Source organism: Haliotis cracherodii, unplaced genomic scaffold, assembly GCF_022045235.1.
Source record: "Haliotis cracherodii isolate W230 unplaced genomic scaffold, xgHalCrac1.p SCAF_6, whole genome shotgun sequence".
Lineage (NCBI taxonomy): Eukaryota > Metazoa > Mollusca > Gastropoda > Lepetellida > Haliotidae > Haliotis > Haliotis cracherodii.
This window is the reverse complement of record NW_027266319.1, coordinates 29,284,362-29,310,370: the sequence shown is the minus strand read 5'-3', so window position 1 is coordinate 29,310,370 and position 26,009 is coordinate 29,284,362. Positions and strand designations below refer to the sequence as shown.

Below are 26,009 nucleotides of genomic sequence, written 5' to 3'. Positions count from 1 at the left end.
CGAAGGAGGAATAAAACCCCATGTACCCCGAGTGATCCTGCTACAACGAATTTATCTTACCGACATGTTTTAATATGGCATTGTAACATGATTCAAACAAATACAAATTGATAGAACACAGCTGTTTGATTGAGCTGAGGTTAGCTTGCGCTATGTCACGTGACTTCCATTGACTCGGAAAAATGTGTGACTTTTTGTTTTGAAGAAAGGTATAAGAGATTTTTTCTGCCTCTCAGAAATCCACGTGCAGCCTGCCTTGCTCATGGCAGGATATAAGAGATTTACTTCCCCGCTGAGATATTTATTCCCCTCCAAGGCTAGAAGCACAGTATTTTATCAAGATCACATGGACAAATCAAATCTCATCATTCTGACATGGAGGTATGATAAATTGTTAAATATTGTTTAAGATAATGCAGCATACAGTCCATGGTAAATTAATGGTAAAAAGCATTGTAAAGGACCGTTATCCATACTGATAGTGAGTGGGGAAGTCTAAAAGCTGCTTTGACCAGGCTGGTATTTCAGTTATACACTGTATCACAGCATGTCATCTTCATGTAGGAGAACAGCCCAAAGTGATGCCTGTCTCAAACATTTACCAGTTTGGTGAACCATTACACATAGCTATGGTGCTACAGACTGCACGAGGGGCGGTCGGGTAGCCTAGTTCTTAAAGTGTTTGCTCGTCACGCCGAAGACCCGGGTTTAATTCCCGACATGGGGACAATGTGTGAAGCCCATTTCTGGCGCCCCACGCAGTGATATTGCTGGAATATTGCTAAAAGCGGCGTAAAACCATACTCACTCACTCACTCAGACTGCACGATGACAACATGGTCATCTGGCATGTCTGGTGAATGTATGCCCAAGGAAAACTTTACAGTTCTGAGAAGGGGTTAGCCAAGACAGACAATATTAAAATGATATGACACAAGGCTGCAGAATAATCACATCATAGAGGAAATTAGATATTCCATAATTATTCCACAGTGCAATACTATGTGGCAAAAAGAATAACTGGATAAATGGATAAGCCTCGCAATAAGGTTATATAGTTTTATCAGTGCCATCAGCAATATGAAACTTCATCCAGACACTAGTGCCGCATCAGTTACAGTAGTCATAATGACAAAAACATATGGAACACCTCGTCGTTAATCCCTCCTACCTTGCACGTCACTCAAACAGGTGTTGCCACATATGGCTCTGTCATGTCATAGATACCAATACAAGTACTTACACCACTGTTTTCAGGGAAAAAACAATATACTGATGGAAACAAATAAGGGAACAATGAAAAATACAGGGAAATTAGCCTCAATGACAGTACATTTGAAATAGCGAGCATACAAATTCAACACATGTCAGAATCAAATGTTGAGGGCTTAGGCTAAAACAAAAAAAATAGTCTTGGTTCTGAGGCACTGCCCGCGTCATCATAAACATGATAAAGTTCGCCACACCTTTCGTTTTTATTTCCATTTAAAAAAAAAAATTAAATCCTCAAATACTTCAAGTCCAGTGGAGGTCAAATACTGTATTCCAGTATTTTACTATCAAGGAATACATTTATGTAGGTAGACCCTTTCCCAGGTTGAATGTACACAATTGTTTATTGATTACACAACTGTTTATTGGTTACTAGTTTGAACAACCAAAAAAGAAAAAAGATACTGCCTGCCCGCACTATATTTTCAAAAAACATAGCCTGAGAACCAATTCTTTTCTTTTTTTAAGCCTTATTGTAGTTTTTTAACTGAAACCTCACGTGAATATAAATACTATGTACTTAAAATGAAAACTGTGATCACGTAATAACTATTGCCTGCAAACTAATAGTGATTAGAACTATGTACATGATGTACATGATGTAACTTTGCAGATCTTCTAATTAATGTGCGACAATAAATTCAAAATGGAGTCCAACTCAAGTCTAGAATGATTGGGCAAGCCTGAAATTAAGAATTCTGGGCTCCTTTGGGATTTTATTATATTTATTTTGTAGATATATATTTTTAATTAGGCTAAATTTATTTCTCATGTTTCTTGTCCAAATCATCTTTCGAGCAGTGTAGAGTGTCATGCATACATTGTTTAAGTCATGCACATCTCAGATTTTCTGTCCCTTTCAAACTGCTGTACAGCTCTACTGAGGAAAGCAAATACTGTATTCGACATAATAAGCGCACAGGGCGCTCTCAAAATTAGAAATAGGGGGCTCTTATTAGAATATTATTTTGTGAAAAAAAAACAGAGTTTGAAAGATAAATTTCATCGTTTATGCTGACAGCCTGAAGTGTTTATGTACGACAGATATATTTTTCCAGAATTTAACTGCCCATAATTAAGGGTGCAGGAGTGTGTATTATATGCGAATAAATACGTCTTGTGTACATTGATCAATCAGAAGCGGTGCTAATTGGGATTGTTCACAAGCCAATGTATTAGCAAATGTCGCCGTGGGCGCTTATTAGAGCAGGGCGCTTATTATGTTGAATACGGTAACCAGACATTTCACCATCACTTGTAACAAAAACAGATTTTAATTTTGATGTCTATGATTTGTTTAACTTTAATAGAAATAAATGTAAAAGTAAGAAAGCCCATGTGGTCCTCTTCAGCCCATTTAAACATCTGTACACTCTAAACATTCAAACATGTGAGACAAAGGAAGTTTGTGTCATGTGCTATAAAAAAATCACCAAATGGTAACCATGCTAACTAACATGACTAAGAATATGATGCAATTACTTTTGTTTTTAAGTTTAAATCAAACCTTCAAAATTCATGCCAGTCAGCTAACTTGAGATTACTAAATTGTGCTGAGGGCAATGATGGTAGCATTTGAGGGCAAAATTCAGGAAACATTTCTTAATGTAGCAGAAAATGTAAATAAAGTAAACATTTTTATCTTGTTCAATCAGGACTATCTACTACTTCAAGGTTTACACTCTTGCCAGGGTCCCGTTCCACAAAGCGATCTTAGGGCTACGGTAAGTTGATTGTAACTCACTAAGTACGCGATCTTAATTTTTTTGTTAAGATCAGACGCCCATTCCACAAAGCAATCTTAACTAAGAGAGTTGTCAGTTAAGATCAAAATGCTAAGTTGCTCCGGACCAACTTAGGATTGCTAAAATCGATCTTAAATATTGTACCATAACAACAAACATGGCGACTTTTATTATGATGTGCAAGGATATGTGTTGTCTGCTAAACATGACCAAGGGAGGCCACTCTAGGGGAAACTTTTGTATCTTCATGGCTGAAGATTCCGATCTTTGTTAAAGGGGAAGTGTACACGCAAAAATCGCTTTCTTTCTTTTTCTAAACAAAACGCAATTTTAGAATTAGTTAGTATCTGTGTTTGAAAATATACACTCATTTTTTTTCACAGTGAAAGTAGGAAGCTCACAATAGTGTGAAAGTGATATGCCGTTATGAGGCCTTCGTTTTACGAGCGAAATAGGCCTGAGTTATCCCCCTTAGATTATGACGTAATTGGTGCCAATTCAACTGGGTCCCTGTCTATTCTCAACGCAAAAGATATCAAGGACCAGTTTGCGGTAAAACAACATGGTCTACGACACACTCCGGCGCAGTGGTGTCTCAGCATAACACAATTCTGGCTGGCATCTGAGATGCTAGAATCACAAAACTGTACCTACCCCACGTGAAGCGGCTCTAACAAAGCATGATGACGTCATAATGTTTATCAATTGGCACCAATGACGTCATATTGCAAGGGGCATAAGCCATGGTGTTTTTGTTATGGAAATAGAACACTTGGTAAATGTGAAAAATATGAATCGTTTTAGTGCCAAAAATATGTTAATTAAATATGATGTTTTTATATTTTTGTCTATGACACTTCTATGTTAACACTTTTAATGTGGAAAAAGTACAAGAAAAAATGGTTCATTTCCGTGTGAACTTGCCCTTTAAGATCGGCTACTTAAGAACTTGTAAAGTTACAATCGCCTTAAGATCGCTTTGTGGAACGGTTGTAAACTTTAGCTAAGACAATTTTAGAATCGATGTAAGTCTCTAATCTAAGATTGATTGTAGTTACGATCGCTTTATGGAACGGGTCCCAGGACTAGTCTGAAAAATACCCAAAACATTTCTAAGGCTGCATATGCACACACAAACCTGTACAATGTCGAGCACCATGCCTGCTCCCACTGTCCCGAATCCTGCTATGATATATGGGAGCGCCACCTGGAAAGCAATGCTCCAGCATTTCTCCTCTGACCTCTCATCAATGACAGAAGTCCTTGCTGTGGTGGCACCATCACCATCACCATCATCATCCCCACCATCAAGCAGTGGTGCTGTAAGGCTGGTCGTAATTTCGTCATTGTCAGAATCTTCCAACTGGGTGCCTTGAGAGGTCCTCACAATTGTGTTTCCATTTGGTAGTAGCGATATCTTATTATGTATTTCTGCCCTGTCCGTCTTTGTCTGGGTTTCTTGCCTCTGATTGGATGCCGATTCAGAAAAATCCTGAAGTTCCACGCCGTCGTCTTGGGAAGTCATTGAAGTGACACGTGGAACCATTATTTTGTCATTGCCTTTGCGCCGATTGCGAAGACTATATGCCGCTGCTCCGTAGGCTGACATTCTCAACACCCCTCATAATGTCTCCCAACACAACTGTAGAAGAGTTGGTTTCAAACCTGAAACATGTCAAACATACTGTCTCAACACTAGAACAATAGATCTATCAAATACATTGTCTCAACACTAGAACCACTGGTCTTTCAAATACATCATCTCAACACTAGAACCACAGATCTATCAAATACATCATCTCAACACTAGAACCACAGATCTATCAAATACATAATCTCAACACTAGAACCACAGATCTATCAAATACATCATCTCAACACTAGAACAGCCATAGATGTCAAACACACTGATTCAACATTAGAACAGCCATTGATATCAAACACACTGGTTCAACACTAGAACAGCCATAGATATCAAACACACTGATTCAACACTAGAACAGCCATAGATATCAAACACACTGATTCAACACTAGAACAGCCAATGATATCAAACACACTGATTCAACACTATAACAGCCATAGATATCAAACACACTGATTCAACACTAGAACAGCCATAGATATCAAACACACTGATTCAACACTAGAACAGCCATAGATATTAAACACACTGATTCAACACTAGAACAGCCATTGATATCAAACACACTGATTCAACACTAGAACAGCCATAGACATCAAACACACTGATTTAACACTAGAACAGCCATAGATATCAAACACACTGATTCAACACTAGAACAGCCATAGATATTAAACACACTGATTCAACACTAGAACAGCCATTGATATCAAACACACTAATTCAACACTAGAACAGCCATAGATATCAAACACACTGATTCAACACTAGAACAGCCATTGATATCAAACACACTGATTCAACACTAGAACAGCCATAGATATCAAACACACTGATTCAACACTAGAACAGCCATAGATATCAAACACACTGATTCAACACTAGAACAGCCATTGATATCAAACACTCTGATTCAACACTAGAACAGCCATAGATATCAAACACACTGATTCAACACTAGAACAGCCATTGATATCAAACACACTGATTCAACACTAGAACAGCCATAGATATCAAACACACTGATTCAACACTAGAACAGCCATAGATATCAAACACACTGATTCAACACTAGAACAGCCATTGATATCAAACACACTGATTCAACACTAGAACAGCCAATGATATCAAACACACTGATTCAACACTAGAACAGCCAATGATATCAAACACACTGATTCAACACTATAACAGCCATAGATATCAAACACACTGATTCAACACTAGAACAGCCATAGATATCAAACACACTGATTCAACACTAGAACAGCCATAGATATCAAACACACTGATTCAACACTAGAACAGCCATAGATATCAAACACACTGATTCAACACTAGAACAGCCATAGATATTAAACACACTGATTCAACACTAGAACAGCCATTGATATCAAACACACTGATTCAACACTAGAACAGCCATAGACATCAAACACACTGATTTAACACTAGAACAGCCACAGAACTGTCACAAGTCCTATTGCACCAAGTACACGTATGATGATCAAAGGTATCAGGGAAAATATTAGGCACTCTGCTCCATGTCCTATGGATTTTATACTTCACTGACTGGTTTCAATTCTAACCTAGGAATCCACCATGAAATCTGTTAGCAAAGTTTTCCAATTATTTGTCTTCCATATTTTGTCCTAATCAGTATTTATGAGCAAACCATATGAAGCTTCACAAGTCTGATGAAAAACAATGTGAAAGCCAGGTGTTTTACTAGACCCGCTCAGAGACTGATATTCGGCTCCAAGTACGCAGCAAATGACAATACAAAATGCCAATTTGTATACAACATTTCCCAAGTCCTCACAATTTAAAATATGAACATCAAAGATATCAAATTTTGATCAATATCACAATGTTTCCCAATTTCCTTGCCAAGGTCAGTTAGTTTCAACCACCCTAGATACAATCCCAATCCTGTAAAGCATGTAGGTTTCAATGCTTATTACAGTTACTTCAATGCGATATTTCCATCTTATTTTGCTGCAGAGTACTGATAATATCCTATAAGATAAGTAACATTTTTCAATGTTATTTACATATAGGAATAAGCATGATAATCTGGAAAATGATCAGAACAGGCTCATTGCACAATCAAATTTACAAATCATCAAATTGCTGTGTACACATAGTAATGGGCCAACTTGACATATTCAATATGACTGCAAAAGTTGCTCGTTGGTAAACACTGGTATTTCATCATGTTCATAAAATTATGCTCACATCTTTGCTCTTCCACACAATCGCCTCCGATAATCCCATGCCAACATCTGTCCACCTCTGCACTAGTCATATGTATTCATATACGAATAAATGTGCATCGGTATAGTTGTCTGAACGAACCAATCAATAGCCGTATCTATATTTGTCATTTGATCGGCACTCATCATTGTCTGTATGCTTCAACTCCATACTTTAACAGACTTGGGATTGTCACAGCATAGTGTACGTTGTACACAATACAGTCCTGGTCCCATGCCCTTGTATGGAGGAGTGAGTGAGGTGAGATGATGTGGGATTTAACGTTGCTCTCAAGATTTTGTGCACTTTTGCACTTATGAAGTTCATGTGCGTATTTGCGCGCATGTGTCTGCTTGTTCTTGTCTGGACTATTGCTGGTCTTATAGTGCAGGGCCCCGTTCCACAAAGCAATCTTAGTGCTAAGGTGATCGTAACTCCCATACACTGGCTTACGCTAGACGTAGCGCTAAGATCGCTTTGTGGAACGGTGCTCTGGCCCACTTAGATGTAATCATGCTGCAGTTTTAGATGAATATCCCACTCAGACACAGTACAATGACCTTGAGGTGACCAGTCTGTGTTTTATTCCCTTAATGCTGAATGCCAGAAAGGGTAACATGAAGTACCGTCTTAAGACTTTAACACTTCGGCTGTCTGTGCCAAAAGCTTGTAAGTCTTTCAACTAGTCCAAACATGGCTCTTAACATCATTGTAAGTAGATTTTAATATTATTATATGACTAGTATTAGCTGAGCTTACTAGACCAAACAGAATTCTACTAGAGTTGGGCTTTGGACTAGTGGCAAAAGTCCCTGACTGCTTCGGTGAACCCCACAAGCATGGTGCTGACAAACCAAGAATCCTACACCGGGCGCATGATGGCTTTGAACCCAAGATAAGATTGTGTCCTAAAAGGTTTGCTTCTGATTTGTGAATGATTTAGAAGAATGTCCGAATTAAAGTTAATAAAATGATGAAAATGACCACACATCAATTATCTATGACAGACTTGAAGAACTCTTGTCTATGCAAAAAGGCATTTCACTGTGTAACTCTAAGCGTATAGCTTCCCGTCACATGAACTTGTAACTTTGCTGGAATGTATCAGAGTGTGTAGTTTACATGCTTATAGAGGAGCTGAGTGGAAGGATTAATCACGCCCCAAATTGCCGGAGGTCTGTAAACAGGGTTCCTACAGACGTGTCCCACATTAATGCAAGGCGTTTTCTGCAAAATTCAAGGCAAACAGCTAACCAACACTGTCTGTGTTAAATACTTTTTGCATCTACCAGCCCGATATTGTCTTTCGGTGTTATTTTTATTAGTACTTGAGCCTACCATACTTACTGGACCCCAAATATATTTCCAGTAACTTGGTCTCTGGACATTGTGTCACAGACTGACATTAAGTGAAAATATATCAGGTTTATGAATACATGTCATGGTCATAATGATAACAATTTATTTATTCCAATATTATTTCAGGGCTACTTCTTGCCCCTTCATCAGGTCGTTACCATGTTTACAGAAAATAGAGAAGTTATCCATAAAAAAGTGTCCTGTACTCATGCATCTAAAAGCCTATAAAAGAGTTGATGTCAAGTTTAATGCTCCAAATATTTGAGAACGTCACCATACCTGGTAAACATAACCAAACTGTGACACAAAGTACGGTTGATTAATTGCTTGAATCACTTTGGTTTATTGACGAAATAAAGTATCTACAAAGACCCATGATCTCAGTGAGTGTAACTAACAACCTTACACACCCTATATGAATATGCAATCTTACTTGTATATCACTAGACCTGGACTTCAAACTAGTGGCCAGCATTCATTTCAGAAATTGGAAAAGCTTGGCCGAATGATCCGACCTTTCTAAGGATTGTGGACATTTGAATTGTTTTGTTTGTTTGTTGTTTAACGCCGCACTCAGCAATATTCCAGCTATATGACGGGGGACTGTAAAATAATCGAGTCTGGACCAGACAATCCAGTGATTGACATCATGAGCATCGATCCAAGCAATTGGTATCGATGACATGTATCAACCAAGTCAGCGAGCCTGACCACCCGATCCCGTTAGTCACCTTTTACGACAAGCATAGTCGCCTTTCATGGCAAGTATGGGTTGCTGAAGACCTATTGTACCCCGGAATCTTCACGGGTCTGTGGACATTTGAAGAAACCAGAGGATAAACATATATTGTTTTAAATAAAGACAAAAAACTTACTGTACATGCTGGGATGCATCGGTTGATCGCGATTTTTTACTTCTCGATACAAGTATTGATCACAGTCGCACACTAAGTCAAAAGTATTGATTCTTACCTGAAATATTTGCTTTAATAACTGTGACACTGAAGGCTAATTAGTAATGAAAGTTTGTAGTAAAAACGTAAATATTTTCGTCCGTTGTGCCATACTTCACACTGCCGACTGTAAATCATGTATTTGGGAATCCTGTCTATGAAAAAGATGGCTTAGGGACCACAGATAAGAGCACATGCAAGTATCATGATACATATCGGATCGTAGGTAAGGTATCGTGATACGTATTGGATCGCACAGTTGGTGTATGTCCCAGCCCTACTGTACATCAGGAATTAAACAATTCAGTCTTGCAGTCACAGTTAAAGAATTACACTTTCTTCAGTTCTTGTTATCGGTAGCCACATTCTGACCATCAGTTTTATATAGTTTCAGAAGAAAAATCAATAAACCAATAAATCAACAAACCAATAAATCAATAAACGGCCCCTTCCTTTCCGTATGTTTCTCAGATGCTATGACAAGCTGATGGCCACATGGGACAGGGATCGGAGACCGTAAAAATGATACCTTAAAGCTCATTGGGTCAATTAATTGAACCATCCAATCAAAACGTGTTACATTTCAACGGTCAATTCATTCATTCGGAATGTATCGTTAAATCTATAGTTACTGAATGCTGAGTGAAGGTTTTTGAGGTTACACCAAATGTGTATTCCACTTGCTAAAACAATGAAACTTAGTGTTAAAGTCAATAGTCTAATATGAGTGAGTGAGTTGGGTTTAACGCCGCTTTATACAGTATTCCAGTTATATCCCAGCGTGTCAGCTTAATATGGGAGGAAAGCCTGAAGTGATGCAGGTCTCAGACGTTTACCACTTCGGTGAAACCCACGAGCATGGGTATGGTGCTGACAAACTTAGAAATATAATCGGGGTCAACCAGGATTCGAACCCACAATCATATGTTTCTGGCGTGTCCTAGGGACACAACTGGGCCACGACAACTAGACGACTGGGCCACCAGTGACCCAAACACAATATTGATAAACAATAAACACACGCAGACAATATTGTGCGATTGTCGTCCATTTTAGCTCTTAATAAAACCTAACAAATATACTATGATTAAACATGTGGTAAGCCTAAATTGACTTTGAATGATATGAAACTTACATAGCCCTCTCAGGGGAACAATATTTTTACAGTAATTTAACCATCAGGGATTTATTCTCTAAATATTTAACATGTGGTAAAACAGTTGAATGAGTTAAAAGTTAAAAACAAATAATGCCTAAGAACTTGGCTTCCTTTACAACATGTTACAACGTTAATAGGAATGCCATCTAAAACTAGCTCTGGGTCAATGTGAGGCTTATACTTTCTACAAAACTGTATACAATTAGTTTTAGAAATCTTAAAACATTTTCAAATGACCACTTATGGATTTTATTTAGGCATAACTATAGCTGCCTTTCGATATACCACGACAGGAAATGTTCAAATCATCCACGAACAGAGATCCATCAATTAGAGAGACTATTAATTTTTTATACTTAACAATGTGACAGACAAATACTGCCTTGTGGGTCACCCTGATCCTGGTCATAACGATCAGACAGGGTATATCCCTCACAAATGAAATTGTCTGTTTCAAGTTAAAGTAGGACATAAATTAAGGCAATCAACCTCTCATTCCAAAGTCATGTAAATGTTTTTTAAATACCATATTCCCATGTTGTGTCATGTGCTTTTTAGCGATCGAAAAAGATAGACACAGATGGTGTTTGTTTATTATGGCATTTATTTTTACAAATGGTTCAACACAAACTAAATGGTCGATGATACTCCTGTTTTTCGCAAACCACATTGTATATTTGTAATTAAATTATTGATTTCTAAGTACCTTATTAATCAATTACTGATCATGAGTTCCATGGTTCCAACTCAGCTTGTCAATGAAATAGGTTGATATTTGAGGGATCAGAATGATCTCGTCCAAGTTTCGATATGGGAACAACCATGTCATCACACCACAAGGACAGAAATTTACCTGATGTCCAAATTTCACCTAAAAGTAGAAGGAGGGTTTCTTTACATATGTGTTGACTTTGAGGACCTTGGATTACATGCATCAGCTATTTTATTCAGTTCATCAGAGAACAGCTATACATCGGTAAACAGATCATGCCTTAACTTGTTTGATGACAGTATTCCAAATAAAGGCAAGTTGACTTTAGTGAAGTTCCATGTTGATGAGGAATTTATGAGGAACATTCGACGGATTCACAGCTGTGAGAAAGCTTGGAAAATGGTCACTTCCACACTAGGGCTGGGAAGAGTCCAAATAAACTACCCAGGAACCCCCCCCCCCGTTACCCGACCCTATCCGGGTACCCACTGTAGGTCTCAAAAGATAGGTACAAAATGTCTGCTTGGAATTTTTTTTACCATAGCCCTGGCAAAACGTATTTAGATACAGGTATTAAACAATCTGGTCATGCATCAACTGAAGTTGACTGAAGTTTTATCTTTAATTAACCATATAGAAAGTCAGAAAGAATGGGTGCACAGTTAGAAAGAAATGTATTTTTTTATTTTTTTATGCGTCCATTCTATACATTTGTGCATACTGCACACACATTTCTGAGTTGCCTAAAAATCTGTGTACATGGTGTATGTCCAGAAAAACTAATTATTTCATCAAATCGTGTCTTGAGGTGAGGTGAGGGGAAATGGGGTTTAGCATTGCGTCCAAGATTATTGCACTTATATAGCGACATGCATGCACGTGTATGTGTATGTGTGTTGCTGCTTGTACTAGTCCGGACTGATGCCGATTTATAGTGCTAGCTCACTGAGATACCATGCCGCAGTTTAACATGAATATCACACTCAGACACAGTATACTGACTCCGAGCCGACCAGTCCTTGTTTTAGCCCCTTAATGCCGATCGCGAGACAGGGTAACAACAAGTACCATCTTTTAACGTCTTTTGGTATGACGCGGCTGGGGATCGAACCCGGACCTTCCACTCTCCGGGTGGACGCTCTACCATTAGACCATGGAGGCGGTCAATCGTGTCTTGATACAATGTTGTATCACTTGGCACTGTCCAGTGATTTCTGTGCATCCACATGTTAGTCGTGTTATTGCTGTGGGGCACAATTACAAACAAATGTTTTCTTGTACACTCCGCCATTACAACTTTGAAACCCAAACTCATCCCAAAATTTACCTCCATATTGACACTTTCGCTGAAGGATTACTAAGAATGCTTTTGGAAATACCACAAGGAAGTTAACTTAGTGGTACACACTTCACAAGTATAAGCCGATTTTTGTTATTAATTTCAGTCCCTTTCATAAGTTTAATGTTTTCATTATGAACTTTGTATCTGCGTTCATAAATTTGTATTGAGACAATATCAACAATAAAATTTACCTTAAGATCAATATCATGATATACGATGACATTCCTAATATTCAGTACACAGACATGCGTCACTAAAAGTTGAAAAGAAGCTTAATCTAAGTGAAAATATGGTGCAGGCCATATTATCACCCACTGAACTAAATAGAACTCACAACTTGCAGGATCTATAGATGGTTGTGATGTGTACAGTACTTCATCTGTTACCCAGGTATCAGTGATACAATTACATGATCAATAGTTTTGACAAACAAATAAATAATAAAATGGTCTCAATCATTGAAATTTCCATTTATTCTCATCCAAAACCCATCTATTTAGAAGAGACACATGCCTTGATGTGTGTATTTATTAATGTGTAACAGACAACAATCCTAGGTAGATCATGTAACTCTATACCAACAGCTGCTGAACCGTATTCATACATGGCAGATGTGAAATGCTTTGCCGTCACGTTGATTGATACCACGAAATTTACTTGTGAGAAGGTCACTATACCATCACAATACTATCCACAGTTGTACCACTATTGAAATGGTATTGCAACAATATTGAATTTTTGTCTTTAACGCCACAGTCAGCAATATTCCAGCTATATGACGACACTCTGTAAATGGAGTCTGGACCAGACATTCCAGTGATTACGACAAACATGGGTTGTTGTTTAGCAATTCTGATCTTCATGAGTGAGTGAGTGCGTTGTGTTTAACGCTTTTAACAATATTCCAGTTATATCGCAGCGTGTCAGCTTAATGTGGGAGGAAAGCCCGAAGTGATGCAGGTCTAAGACGTTTACCACTTCGGTGAAACCCACGAGCACTGGTATGGTGCTGACAAACCTAGAAACATAATCGGGGCGAACCGGGATTCAAACCCACAATCATAGGTTTCTGGCATGCCCAAGGGACGCAATTCTGCACAGCGAATCGCGGCGCCTTAGATGACTGGGCCACCCGTGCCCCCTCTGATCTTCATGAGTCTTGACAGTTGAACCACAATTGCATTAGAATTTTTTAACTATTGCAACAGCAACAATGATAGTCATCCCTAGGAACATGACAAAAGGTCTCATGGAGGTTATTTTGGCTTCAACACCTGCTACCTGGCTGCACCATATGTCGACAATGGTTATTTATTGTATTTGAATTTGTCTTTCTAATCAAAGGCAAGGCGGAAAATATTTCCATGATCAATAGTTACCTTTATACAATGAAAATTTGATTTTAGACCAAATCAATAACTGAAGGCAATCTTGGACTGAAGTGGTGAGTGATGGACCAACTCCTGTCTTCTGTATTCCTCATATAGCAGTGTCAGCATAATGTGTCCAAAGTAACACATGTCATAGGCATTTACCAATTTGGCAAAGTGCCCAAGCACTCATATGGTACTGTCAGATCAAGATTTATTATTAGACAAATCTGGGATTCAAACCCACAAATGGCAAAGGGACACGATTCTGCACAACAGTTTGCAGAGCTCAGAGCGGGACCTTTTGGGTTACCTTTTAAACTCGATACAGGGTCATCTCCTAGTCCAAAAAGATCTTAGTGTTATTCAACTGTTAAAACATAGACGTTTATTAGATATATATGCTTATACTACATTAAATTAAATTTTACCTGCTACTAGACCAGTGACTTAAGGCACAGGACTGTCGCATATATTCACTACATCTCGATTCAAAAGTTTCTAATTGTTTCTAACCATCTTAATCTTATTTACCTGTGGGGATTCAGGGTACGAACATAGGTCCCTAGCAACCCACGTTTGTTGAAAGGGGTGACAGAATGGATCAGGTAATCAGGTTTGCTGACATAGTTGTTGCATGCTATTTCTTCTTTCACTGATGTTTAGTCTGGTTCTTTGTACATAATTAGGTCATCCTCAAATCATGGGTAATCAGGGTTAGAAGCTAACAGTTTTTGTCCACTAGTCCTTATGATGATAACATGTAGCAAAACCCCTAAAAAGGGCCAATTTCTACTAGTCCTTAGGTTGTTAGTTGTTGTTGTTGGTTTGTTGTTTAACGCCGCACTCAGCAATATTCCAGCTATATGACGATGGTCTGTAAATAATCCAGTCTGGACCAGACAATCCAGTGATTGACATCATGAGCATCAATCCACGCAATTGGGATCGATGACATGTATCAAACAAGTCAGCGATCCTGACCACCCGATCCCGTGAGTCGCCTCTTACGACAAGCATAGTCGCCTTTTACAGCAAGCATGGGTTGCTGAAGACCTATTCTACCCCAGAATCTTCACGGGTCTAGTGCTTAGGACATGTAGGATACATTTACTATTGGGCAGTTTGGTAAAGACTGCAGGACTAGTGCCAATTTCTAATGCTGGTAATTATCTGGTGGATGTTCACTCAAAGGGTCCAATTGCTAACAGATATTGTAAAACGTTCAATGTTAGTTCATCTTTACTGACCAACATATTGCCTTTCAAATGATAAAACTTTACAAGTTAAAAATATGGATGTTCCAAAATATCACATGACATATGTCATGGAACACGTGGCAGAATAACATGAATATCAAATATCATTAATATAGTAGTCCTCAGTCAGAATTAATCTGATCGACACGTGTTGTTCCAACATCTTTTTTTCTAATATTGCCCACCACACATTGATTGCTGAAGATTTGATGATGCAGCGATAGAAATTGTCACTTATCCTATAGTCCTCTCCAAACTGCCCAATAGTCAAGGTATCAGAAGGACTAGTAGACATTTGCCATTTTTTAGGGATTTGCTATATGTTGTCATTATAAGGACCAGTGGACTAAACATGTTAGTTTCTATCACTGATGATGTACATGAATGGTATGCATTAAACAAATATTATCCTGTAGCCATGATAACTGTACTCTGGGAATGTAATGGTGTGATGAATATTGTATAAATTCATGATCAATAACAACTGCAATCGATTACATGATACGTATGTATGTACGTATGTACGTATCATGTAATTGATAGATCCTTTAACGCAAGGTGAAAGGATCTTTGTCTGTTTTATTGATTGATTCAGGGTGACAAAATAGCAAGACAACCTTAAACAATGATTGGTCCTTTGTCAATCCTCAGTCAAACTATAGGGTTCAATAAAGTTTGGAATGTGGAATTTTTGGAAATTTTCCACAATGCTTATAACTGACATGATTAAGTGACTGACAACAGTATTTCAGTAATATTATAGCATGTCAGCCTAATGTGAGAGGCAAGCACCATGTGATGCTGGACTTAGACATTTATCAATTTCGTGAAACCAATGATTTGTTTTTGTTTGTTGTTTAACACCACACTGAACGCTATTCAGGCAGTTTGACAGAGGCCTGTATATAATCGAGTCTAGACCAGACAAACCAGTGATTGATATTGCAAACAACAATCCATGCCATCATCATGCGATGGCAACAGACACAACTTATCAATCAAATCACCAAGCCTGACCACCCATCAATTTAATTGCCTCTTTCAAACAGCATAGGTTGCTGGGGGCCTACACCAACCCGGAATCGCCATTGGATTGAAAGCAATCAACACTGGTAAAGTGCTCTTAAGCTAAGAGTCATAATAAGGTAGAACCAAGCATTTTTAACCCAAGATCATCTTTTTCTGGCAAGACTAAAATGATTAAACTTGACATGACAATAAAGTAAACTACTTTTAACAAGAATATATAGTTTTTCCACATTCCCGATTTTAGAGTTGATGGATCTTAATAATAAAAACATACAACACAGAGTCAGTGTGACTCCATAATGTCTTGCCAATTATTTATTGCAATGGTATTGCGATAACTTGATAAAAACCTGTTCTTACAACATTCATTACCCTGTATCATTTGAGATGATGACAAAGACAAACATGTATGTCAAGTCCCAACATTCAGAAGGTTGCTTGGGGATCAGAAGCTAAAAAGAAGGTACCTTTTGTGATATTGTCTGATATAAAAAAATGAGCTTTTTCTGAATAAATATTCACATGCCTTTTTAAGCAAGGAGTATTTCTGGATCAAAAAGTATGGAAAAGTGAACAATTAACAATATTCTTTTTTTACTTTATTAAATCTATCAGTTTTTAATTCTATTGATAGTCTAATTGATGATTGTGATGACATGAGTGGTAACTGTTGATATTTTGACTTGTCATTGACATTGGACTTGCTAGTGTCTCTCTTGTTTAATGTTAGGCAAGGTCAGGCATTTGGAACAATGAATGAATAAAACATCTGCCACTGTGATCTACTTGAACAGTCAATAATTCACGTAGGCATCGTAATCGAACATTTCATAAAGTCATAAGTTTTAGCTGGCATTGATTCAAGTGCAGCAAAGATGAATTTTCAAAAGCATGATTAGTCATTTATATCACTTACATAAGATTTACACATGTTTACCCATGAATGATTATGACTTATGACAACTGAATTTCAACCCATATCACCCCCCAAAACAAATGTATATAACACCTTGGAATTGCAGCAACTGAAACCACACAAACTTGGTGAAGTAAAATTGTTTTTGCCCCTGAATCATGAAACTCACCGTCAGTAATATTAATTTAGTGAGCAACTGCCAGTGGCAACAGTGTTCAGTATACATGGGTTAACAACACACTAAAATAAGGTTGGCAAGTTTGGATTTTTTTCTAAAAACATGGAAAAATAGTTTGTCTACAACACCTGTTACCTGTCTGCATCATATCAGGAATAGTCAATAGTGACATCTCTAATGATACACAAAGTTTGATCTGTGAGATTAACAATGAATACATACAGATCAAAGATGTTTACCAAATATGACAAAGATTGAAAGATCAAAACTTATCAAGGCAAATCTTGGATTCCAAAAAAGACTTGATTGAACCATTGAAAATCAACTCTACCAAGGACTGTGAGTGATACTCTGATGACAGTTAACAAGTTATGATAAGCTTCAATGACATTATTGATGTATTGTTGACATAAACATGATAAAGATAAACATGATTGTGGTACAAGATAAATGTTATTAATTCAGAAAAAAATTACTGCTAAAGATTATAACATAAAATCATTAATAGAGATTATTATTTATGACAGTTTCAGATAGAAAGATTGTTTTTTTCTTGCTTGGGTCAATGAATATATAACTCAGTTGATAAGTTTACAGACACCTGTCAAGAGTACATGGAGGGTTGATCTGATAGAGAAAGGCCACATAAGACACCATATCTTTTGGTTTGTTTGTTGTTGAACGCCGCACTCAGCAATATTCCAGCTACATGACGGCGGTCTGTAAATAATCGAGTCTGGACCAGACAACCCGGTGACTGACATCATGAACATCGATCCACGCAATTGGGATACGATGACATGCATCAACCAAATCAGCGAGCCTGACCACCCGATCCCGTTAGTCGCCTTTTACGACAAGCATGGGTTGCTGAAGACATAATACCACCCCGAGATACCATATCTGATCTACGACCTGTCAATGAGATCAGATTCCATATCTGATCTCATTGACAGGTAGTAGTCTTTTTCCATTAATATTTATGATAATTTGTAAAATGGACTTACGGATAAGTTGCCGTCTCTTTCAAATATCTTACAATAATTCGACTGTTCAGTAAACACGTGTCTCTTGAACTTCTGAAACACACAAGCAGACTGCCAACCTGTCAATAGCCACCATATTGCTTACTCTCTAATCCTGAAATATATGATATTAATCGCGATGTTTAAACATTTCCCTAATTCAATCATATATATAAGATAGATGCCACTATGAGATGAGTACAAAATAAATGAACCTTGCCTATTGGAAAATCTTTTATAAAGAGTTGCCGTTTAATTATAACACAGTGTTATTATTGGTTAGAGGTTACAGCTATCAAAACAAAATGGCTGCCCCCATGGCTGATCATGTGTTCCCAAAGGAAGACAAAAATATGCCAAGTCAAACGAATATTATGGAGGACACAAGCAATAGAAACACGAAACAGTCATCTCTGGCGTCGAAACAACTATTATATTCGGAAAAATTCGCAGGTATATGTCACAGACTTCGTAAAACCGATCGTGATTTTTGTAGTGTAGATTACTCGGCCTTGTTTATACCAGGGCCCACTTGCACAAACCGATCTTAGTGCTAAGATGATTTTAACTCCCATACTTTAACATAGACTTACAATAGTCTTAGCGCTAAGATCGTTTTGTGCAAGTGGGCCCATGTCACGGCCGATTTGGTCATAACGTGTTCAAGATTAATACGACACCCTACACCATGTACACTGCTACATGTGTATGCTGTGTCCAGTCACTGTACGTATAGACCATGTAGACCTACACATAAACATGATAAAATAATGACATCACATTATATAGTGTTTTTGGAGCGATTGGCGGGTAGTCTTTGCTGAAGGGCTAACAATGTGACAAATATAGACAAATAGAAACATTTTATAAGTGTTTTGCATGCATCCACTAATGATATTACTACTGTCTGCTCTATATAGTAAAGTTGGACATGATAGACCAACTATTAAATAGGCATAACTTGTACTTGGGATGGGACGAGTCCAAATTTACAATCCCATAATGCCAAACCCAAACCAGGTACCCGTTGTAGGTCTCACGAGATTGGTACAAAACGTCAGATAGGGATTTGTTTGACCAGGGCCCTGGCAAACGTATTTAAGCACTTAGCAAAACAGTCTGCATTTCTGAAGTATATTGAAGCTTTATCTTCATCAATGCTCATTCAAAAATATCTAAGTCAGAAGGCATACATAAATAGTCTGAAAGAAAAGTGAACATTCGTGACCTGTAGTGTATTCATGGAGTTCTAGATCATTTTTGTCTTTAAACAATATATCATGTGACTAACCATGGGTCCGGGTAGTCCTGTGGGTACGCTGGACCTACTCAGTACTGCCCCGAGTTACCCATCCCAGCCTTAACTTGTACTGTCTGCTACTCACATCCAATGATGCCAAAGGCATGATTTCACATGATCAAGTTTTAAATTAAGGCAAATACAGAGATCTATTTGGGCATGTATATGAATATACCTATGTACTTTATTTCATCTAAAATAACATTTGAATAAGAATGATGAGGATTCCCCATTCCCTGTTCATCATGTTCATATATATATTTGATCCTTGGTATGTAAGTACCAAACCATGCTAAACATGCCAAACCCCAGTGTTCATTTCAGACATTGGCCATGGGGACTTTAACACACTAAACATCTTTCACTGCGCCATTAGCAAATGATTAGGGTGCAACATAACATCCCAGAAATAACATATGTTTTGGATCATACCTTTGGCAATGGACACTAAGTTTCATCATTTTAGCAACTGGAATACATTCATTATTTATTGTAACCTCAAACGTCTTCAGTCAGCATTCAGGAATGATAAGTTTAACATGTTTTGATTCGATGGTTCAATTACCAGGCCCATACAACTTCAAGCTTTCATTTTTCACTCTCGTATCCCTGTCACACATGACCATCAGCTTGTCATGGCCTGAGAAACAAAAGCAGACAAAAGGGCCTAGTTGATTTAATTTTTGTTAGAATGTGACTGCAGATAAAAAGAACTAAAGAAAGTGTGATTATTTAACCCTGACTGGAAGTTTGAACTTAATAAATATAATGTGAAAGTGAAAATGTGAGTACAGAAAGTAACACAGAAATGTTGAAATCCTGATGGACAGTAAATATAACATTCTGTAAGTTTTATGTCATATTTCAAAAATATATATGTGTCCCATCCAGCATTGTCCAGTGTTCCTAATTCTTAGAAAGGTCTTGATCATGTTGATCATTGGGCAGTGTTGGACCCCACTTTTCCAGTTTCTGAAATGAACACTGATACCCTACTTAGTAAGCATCGTAAGACAAATGTCTGTGGGCTTCACTAAGCATCACTTTAAACTTTTCTACAACACTACTCTGACAAACTCTGATATATTGATGGACTACTGTTCAAAACTGTCAATCCCAAACTGCTCACCCACCTTCTCAATACATTTTCCAACAATGCATACCATGCATATGATTAGGATATTTTGTTCATGTCAAAAGTACCTATTATTGTTTTATATTGTCTTTCTCATAACAGACAGTACTCTGGACAAGTTGAAGATTCACAAACAAGTTGCAAATGGAAGACAAAATACAGAACAAGGGAAGCAGACGTTCAGGTTGCCCCCAAGTTCAGGTGAGATCTCTCAACACTATGGTTCCCCACAGACAGGGTAGTTAATCAGTGCCATCAAATTCTCCCCAAGTTCAGGTGAGATCTCTCAACACTATGGTTCCCCACAGACAGGGTAGTTGATCAGTGCCACCAAATTCTCCCCAAGTTCAGGTGAGATCTGTCAGCACTAAATAATCTACCTTGACTGGGACTGTTGTCATGCAAATGATTCTCTACAGATCGAACACAGTCTTCTTTTTACTGGTGTGTCCTTGCCAAGTTTATTTTATAGTTGTACCGGTATATCAGTTATGTGTGCTAGGTAATGTTACAATGTGTGATAATAACTGCAATCAGTTTCATAGTTTTATGTTATGTTAGTGTTTATTTTATAGCCTAATGTGATTGTTTTATGGGATAGTAGTTGCTGTTTGTTATGTAGTATTAGATGATGTAATATTATTTGCTGTTTATTACTGTGCCTTCCAGTGTTGAGCCAAGTGAAGAGCTTCCTTCCCCAGCTGGAGTCTTCCAACCTTGCCCTGGCTCACCGACTACAGGCAGGGCAGTCCAGCGAGGTGAACATCGAGACCGTGGAACCTGGCCCGGGGCCCCTCATAGAGATGGTGGGTACACCACCACAGGCCTGCTTCACACGGACCCTGTGTTTGGCACAGTATTTGTCATGAAGTAGTCTAGTGGTTTCCTCATGTTAAAACCAGGGACCGAGTCACTGTCTCTTAGAAATGCCAGCGGCTGATGATCCTGGGTTTGAATTCCAGATTATGTATCTAGGTTTGTACGCACCAAACCAGTGCTCAGGGGTTTCGCAAAGTAGAAAACTTCTATGACCTGCGGCAGTTTGGGTTTTGCCCCCACATCACGCTGATATGCTGTGATGTGAGTTGAATATACTGTTCAAAGTGGCATGAATCCTAACTCACTGACCCACTCATATTGAATCCTCTCAATATTACACTTGTTATCCCATGCCACGAAGTGGAAGGGGGATAGAGGAATGGGTGCTGTCCATCTGTCCGTCACATTTCGTATCCAGAGCAGAACTAAAAAAGCATGAGAGATATCTTTACCAAACTTTGCACATAGATAGGCCTAGTGGTGAACTGGTGCCTTTTGATGGTTTGGGATTTTTGAGTTACCATGCAACAACTTTGACTTAGACTGAAAATGGCAGTAGAGCTCATTTTGCGGAACAGATCTTGAAAACCATATAATATTTCTTCACCAAACTTGGCATATCGACAGGTCTAGTGGTAAACTGTTGCCTTTTGATAGTTTGGCATTTTTTAAAAATTTATTTTCGTGTTCTGCTTAGCCTGAAAATGGTGGTAGTACTCATTTTCTGATCAGATCTTGAAAACTGTACAATATATCTTGCCTTGCACACAAACAGACATGTCATATTGGAAGGGGATATGAGTATTTCATGCTTGTTTCATATACCATTAGCTACACTTTGGAAGTTGGGTCCTCAGAACTCGGCTCATGTTCCATAATGGTACTTGTTGTTACCATGCCTTATGCTTGGCATTAAGGGGATGAAACAAGGACTAGTATGCTCAGAGTATAATGTGTCTGAGTGGGGTATCAATGTTAAACTGTGGTATCTCAGTGGACTAGTACTCTAAACACAAGTGTATGCACATCTCTATATAAGTGCAATAATCTTGCATGCAAAGTTAAAAGCCCATTTCATCTCACCATAAGTTTCATAAATTATCCTGTTTTGAGTAATGTCGTAAAACCCAACTCACTGTCACCCTAAATCTTACCATGTCCTTATTGTGCTATCCTGATATGAGTTAATTATTCACTCTGATATCCTTTCAGAACTTGGCATTGGTAGAGATTGACTCAGATTCCGATGCCAGTGATGACAGTGGCATCAGTGCCTCGGACAGTGATTCTGGGAGTGATTCAGACGTTGTGATGGAAGACTCTTGTGTGGGCCCAGTAACAGAAAGTAATATCAGACTTACAAAACTCAAAGCCAAAAAATCCAAAGTACCCATCATAGAAGTGTTGTCTTCAAGTGACGAAGCAAGTTCAAGTACCTGTCAAAGGGAGATAACTCCATGTTTCTCCACAGAGTCCTGCAATGATTGTGTGGATTCTGAGAGGGAAACTAAGAAATGCAGTGATGATAAATGTGAAGAAGTTGTTACATAGCTAATAAAGTTTTTGTTATAAGAGTGTGTTTGTGGTTTCTTAACAAATGACATGCTTTTTTTTAATGTTATTTTTGTCTTTGATATGAACAATATCCCAATTGGTTTGGAGCCCAGATGTTTTACAGCCAGTGTTCAAAACAAGTTTAGGCCAATGCAGGTAGATATTGTGTTAGGCCCATAATGGTGGCAGCCTGGCAATTATTTTTATTTCAAACACTAGACCAGACTACCCATGCAACTCGAGAATACAATAGGATCTCACTGTTATTCTGAGAACATTTAGCCAGCCTTCTTGTCATGGCCACTTATGGCCAAAAGATACAAGTTGTAGCACTGGGTGTGCAATAAAGCATACTCACTATTACCACAATCAAATATGGTTTTACTTTTGAAAATGTCGTTATGACAACCATGGCAGGTGTTGGATACAGGCTGTGTGAAATCAGTTAAATATCAAAATTTGACCCTTCTTACCCATTGTTTTAGAAAGAGATTTTATGCTTGATTAACCCCATATATGTCAAGGTTGAGGTCATTTCTTTTAGAGAAAGCATGCAAACAGCTCTGGGTCTCAATAACTTGAGTTTTTATTGAAGGATAATCACCAAACTAGGCCTACATGGTAGTCTTCAGTTGTATGGAAAAGTGAAGGTCACCAGAATGCAAACATTATAAAGTGAAAGTATCACTACTTTTATATGCTGGAATCATTCATGCTTTGTATGGATATACCATTATTCAAATGTAATATCACTATTTTGTGATGCTTTTATTTGTTTGTTTAACGTCACACTCAGCAATATTCCAGCTATATGTCAAGTCCAGGAATATTTTCGGGTCCAGACATGATTATTTACAGACCACCATCATATAGCTGGACTATTTTGCTGATTGCAGCATTAAACAACAAACAAACAATCTTTTTATACTGGGTTGAGAAGATAAATGTTTAATAAACAAACCAACAAAACCTCTGGTAGTCTGGTTACCGTATAAAAAGTAATAAGCATCCCGCTCGAATAAACGCTCACGGCCAATTTGCTAATATATTGGCTAGTGAACACTCCCAATTAGCACCCCTTCTGATTCATCAATGTACTCAAGACTTATTTATTCGTGTATAATATGCACTTGTGTGTTATATGCACACTTAATTATGGGTAATTAAATTCTGGATAAATATATCTGTCGTATATAAACATTTCAGGCTGTCAGCATAAACCTCAAAATGTTTTTTTTTCACCAAAATAATATTCTAATATGAGCCCCCTATTTCAAATTTTGAGAGCGCTCTGGGCACTTATTACGTCAGATGTAGTATTCTTCCAATGAGTTTGAGTACAGGTACTGCTTACAAATAAAGTACTAGCATCTGTACCAAATGATGCATTGGAAGGATGTAGAAGAAGCAAAGGAAGTCTACATCCTTATGTCAATCCTGTCTTTATTGGTAAATGCATAAGCAGTTATCCATGCCTTCTAGTCAAGTCAATACACAATAAACTTGGCCATCACCCAATCCTCATTTTCTCCAACTCCTACAAGCGTCTTCTGCCCCAGATTCTCACGTGAAGTGAGGATGGCACTAACTCAAGCTCATTACAATCAGATCTTAGTTCTCACTACCAATAAACGAATATGAGGACATTTGGGAATTTGCATAACCTGTGGAAGTTACTGCCATCTATTAGACATTTCAGAAACCAGTGCTATGAAGCTTGAGAATGCTGTTTTCTGATTGGCTAATGTCGACTTCTTGTTAGTCTTTTCATTGGTTTGCGATTCTTACATGACCTGTACCTTGGATGTCCTCAGATCTTTGTATAGCAGTAGTGAGAACTAAGATCTGATTTTGATGAGATCGGCACAAACACTGAGGACCACAAGGATCATGGTCTTGCATCCTAGACCTGTCTGTATTATGGATCATCTTACTCAAAATCGTGGAGTTGTTTAACACTGCTCTATGCAATATTCTATGCAGTAGGAGTAAGTTGACAAGCTGAAACAAGGAATAGAGTCTGTCCACCCAATCCATAAAGTGACTTTGTACAACAAGCATTGGTTGCTGGTTTCCAATTCTTACTTTGAATATATATATGATATGTGTAAATTTCTCCTTCAAAACACAACCACCACCGTGGTCTAGTTGTTAGAGCATTTGCCTAGAGGGGAAGGTCAGTGGTTTGATCCACGGTCGAGTCTTATTAAAAGACATCTGAGTGGGGTATCCATGTTCAACTGTGGCATGGTGTCTGGATGGGGTAGCACTATAAAACCGTTCCACTGAAGATCCGGGTAGAGATTAGGTCTAAGGCAACCCATGCTCGCCGTAAGAGGCAACTATGGTTGTCATAAGAAGCAACTAAAGGGATCGGTTGGTCTCTGACTTGGTTGATGCATGTCATCATATTCCTATCGCATAGATCGATGCTCACGATGTCAATCACTGGATTGTCTGGTCCAGACTTGATTATTTACAGCCTGCCGTCATATAGCTGGAATATTGCTGAGTGCGGCATTAAAAAAAACACTATAAAACCGGCTTTAGTCGGGATGAGTACAAGCAGCCACCCACCAACACATACATACACATGAGCATGTACGGCACTTTTCACATGCTGTTATCATTTCATCTAACCTCACCTGAACACTGACCCCAGAAGATCCGGGTCTAAGTTCTAAGGCAACCCATGCTTGTTGTAAAAGGTGACTATGTTTGTAAGAGGTGACTCATGGGAACGGGTGGTCACTGACTTGGTTGATGCATGTCATCGATTCCTATCGCATAGATAGATGCTCATGATGTCAATCACTGGACTGTCTGGTCCAGACTCGATTATTTACAGACTGCAGTTATATAGCTGGAATATTGCTGAGTGTAGCGTTAAAAAACAAACAAACTCACTGACGTATTGACAAACATCACCTCATCACAGAACAGTCAGTGAACAAAGGACAAAAACATCTTAAGCATCTGAA

General features: G+C 38.2%; 2 protein-coding genes across 2 annotated transcripts in view; one reads left to right on the top strand and one right to left on the bottom strand.

Moving 5' to 3' along the window:
• The window catches only part of LOC139444610 (solute carrier family 41 member 1-like), a 42,907-nt gene extending 24,598 nt beyond the window's left edge, over positions 1-18,309 (bottom strand). The window contains exons 1-2 of the mRNA XM_071225516.1: positions 18,203-18,309; positions 4,156-4,682 (exon numbers count right to left, since the gene is read on the bottom strand). Of these exons, the coding sequence (XP_071081617.1) occupies positions 4,156-4,626 (471 nt within the window). The 5' untranslated portion in view covers positions 4,627-4,682; positions 18,203-18,309. The remainder of the gene's footprint in view (positions 1-4,155; positions 4,683-18,202) is intronic.
• Positions 18,310-18,524: 215 nt separating this feature from the next.
• On the top strand, positions 18,525-23,046 carry LOC139446022 (NOP protein chaperone 1-like). Its single transcript, XM_071227286.1, has 4 exons — positions 18,525-18,673; positions 20,758-20,856; positions 21,325-21,461; positions 22,687-23,046. The coding sequence occupies exons 1-4, from the start codon at positions 18,526-18,528 to the stop codon at positions 23,023-23,025; spliced, it is 723 nt and encodes a 240-aa protein (XP_071083387.1). The 5' UTR covers position 18,525; the 3' UTR covers positions 23,026-23,046.
• Positions 23,047-26,009: the final 2,963 nt, after the last annotated feature.

What these genes read in the sequence shown, in the direction of transcription:
- LOC139446022 (XM_071227286.1), top strand. Translation starts at nt 18,526, where the DNA reads ATGGCTGCCCCCATGGCTGATCATGTGTTCCCAAAGGAAGACAAAAAT. An exon ending in CAGGTTGCCCCCAAGTTCAG is followed by an intron (nt 20,857 to 21,324) that starts GTGAGATCTCTC and finishes TGTGCCTTCCAG; the next exon opens with TGTTGAGCCAAGTGAAGAGC. An exon ending in CGGGGCCCCTCATAGAGATG is followed by an intron (nt 21,462 to 22,686) that starts GTGGGTACACCA and finishes ATATCCTTTCAG; the next exon opens with AACTTGGCATTGGTAGAGAT.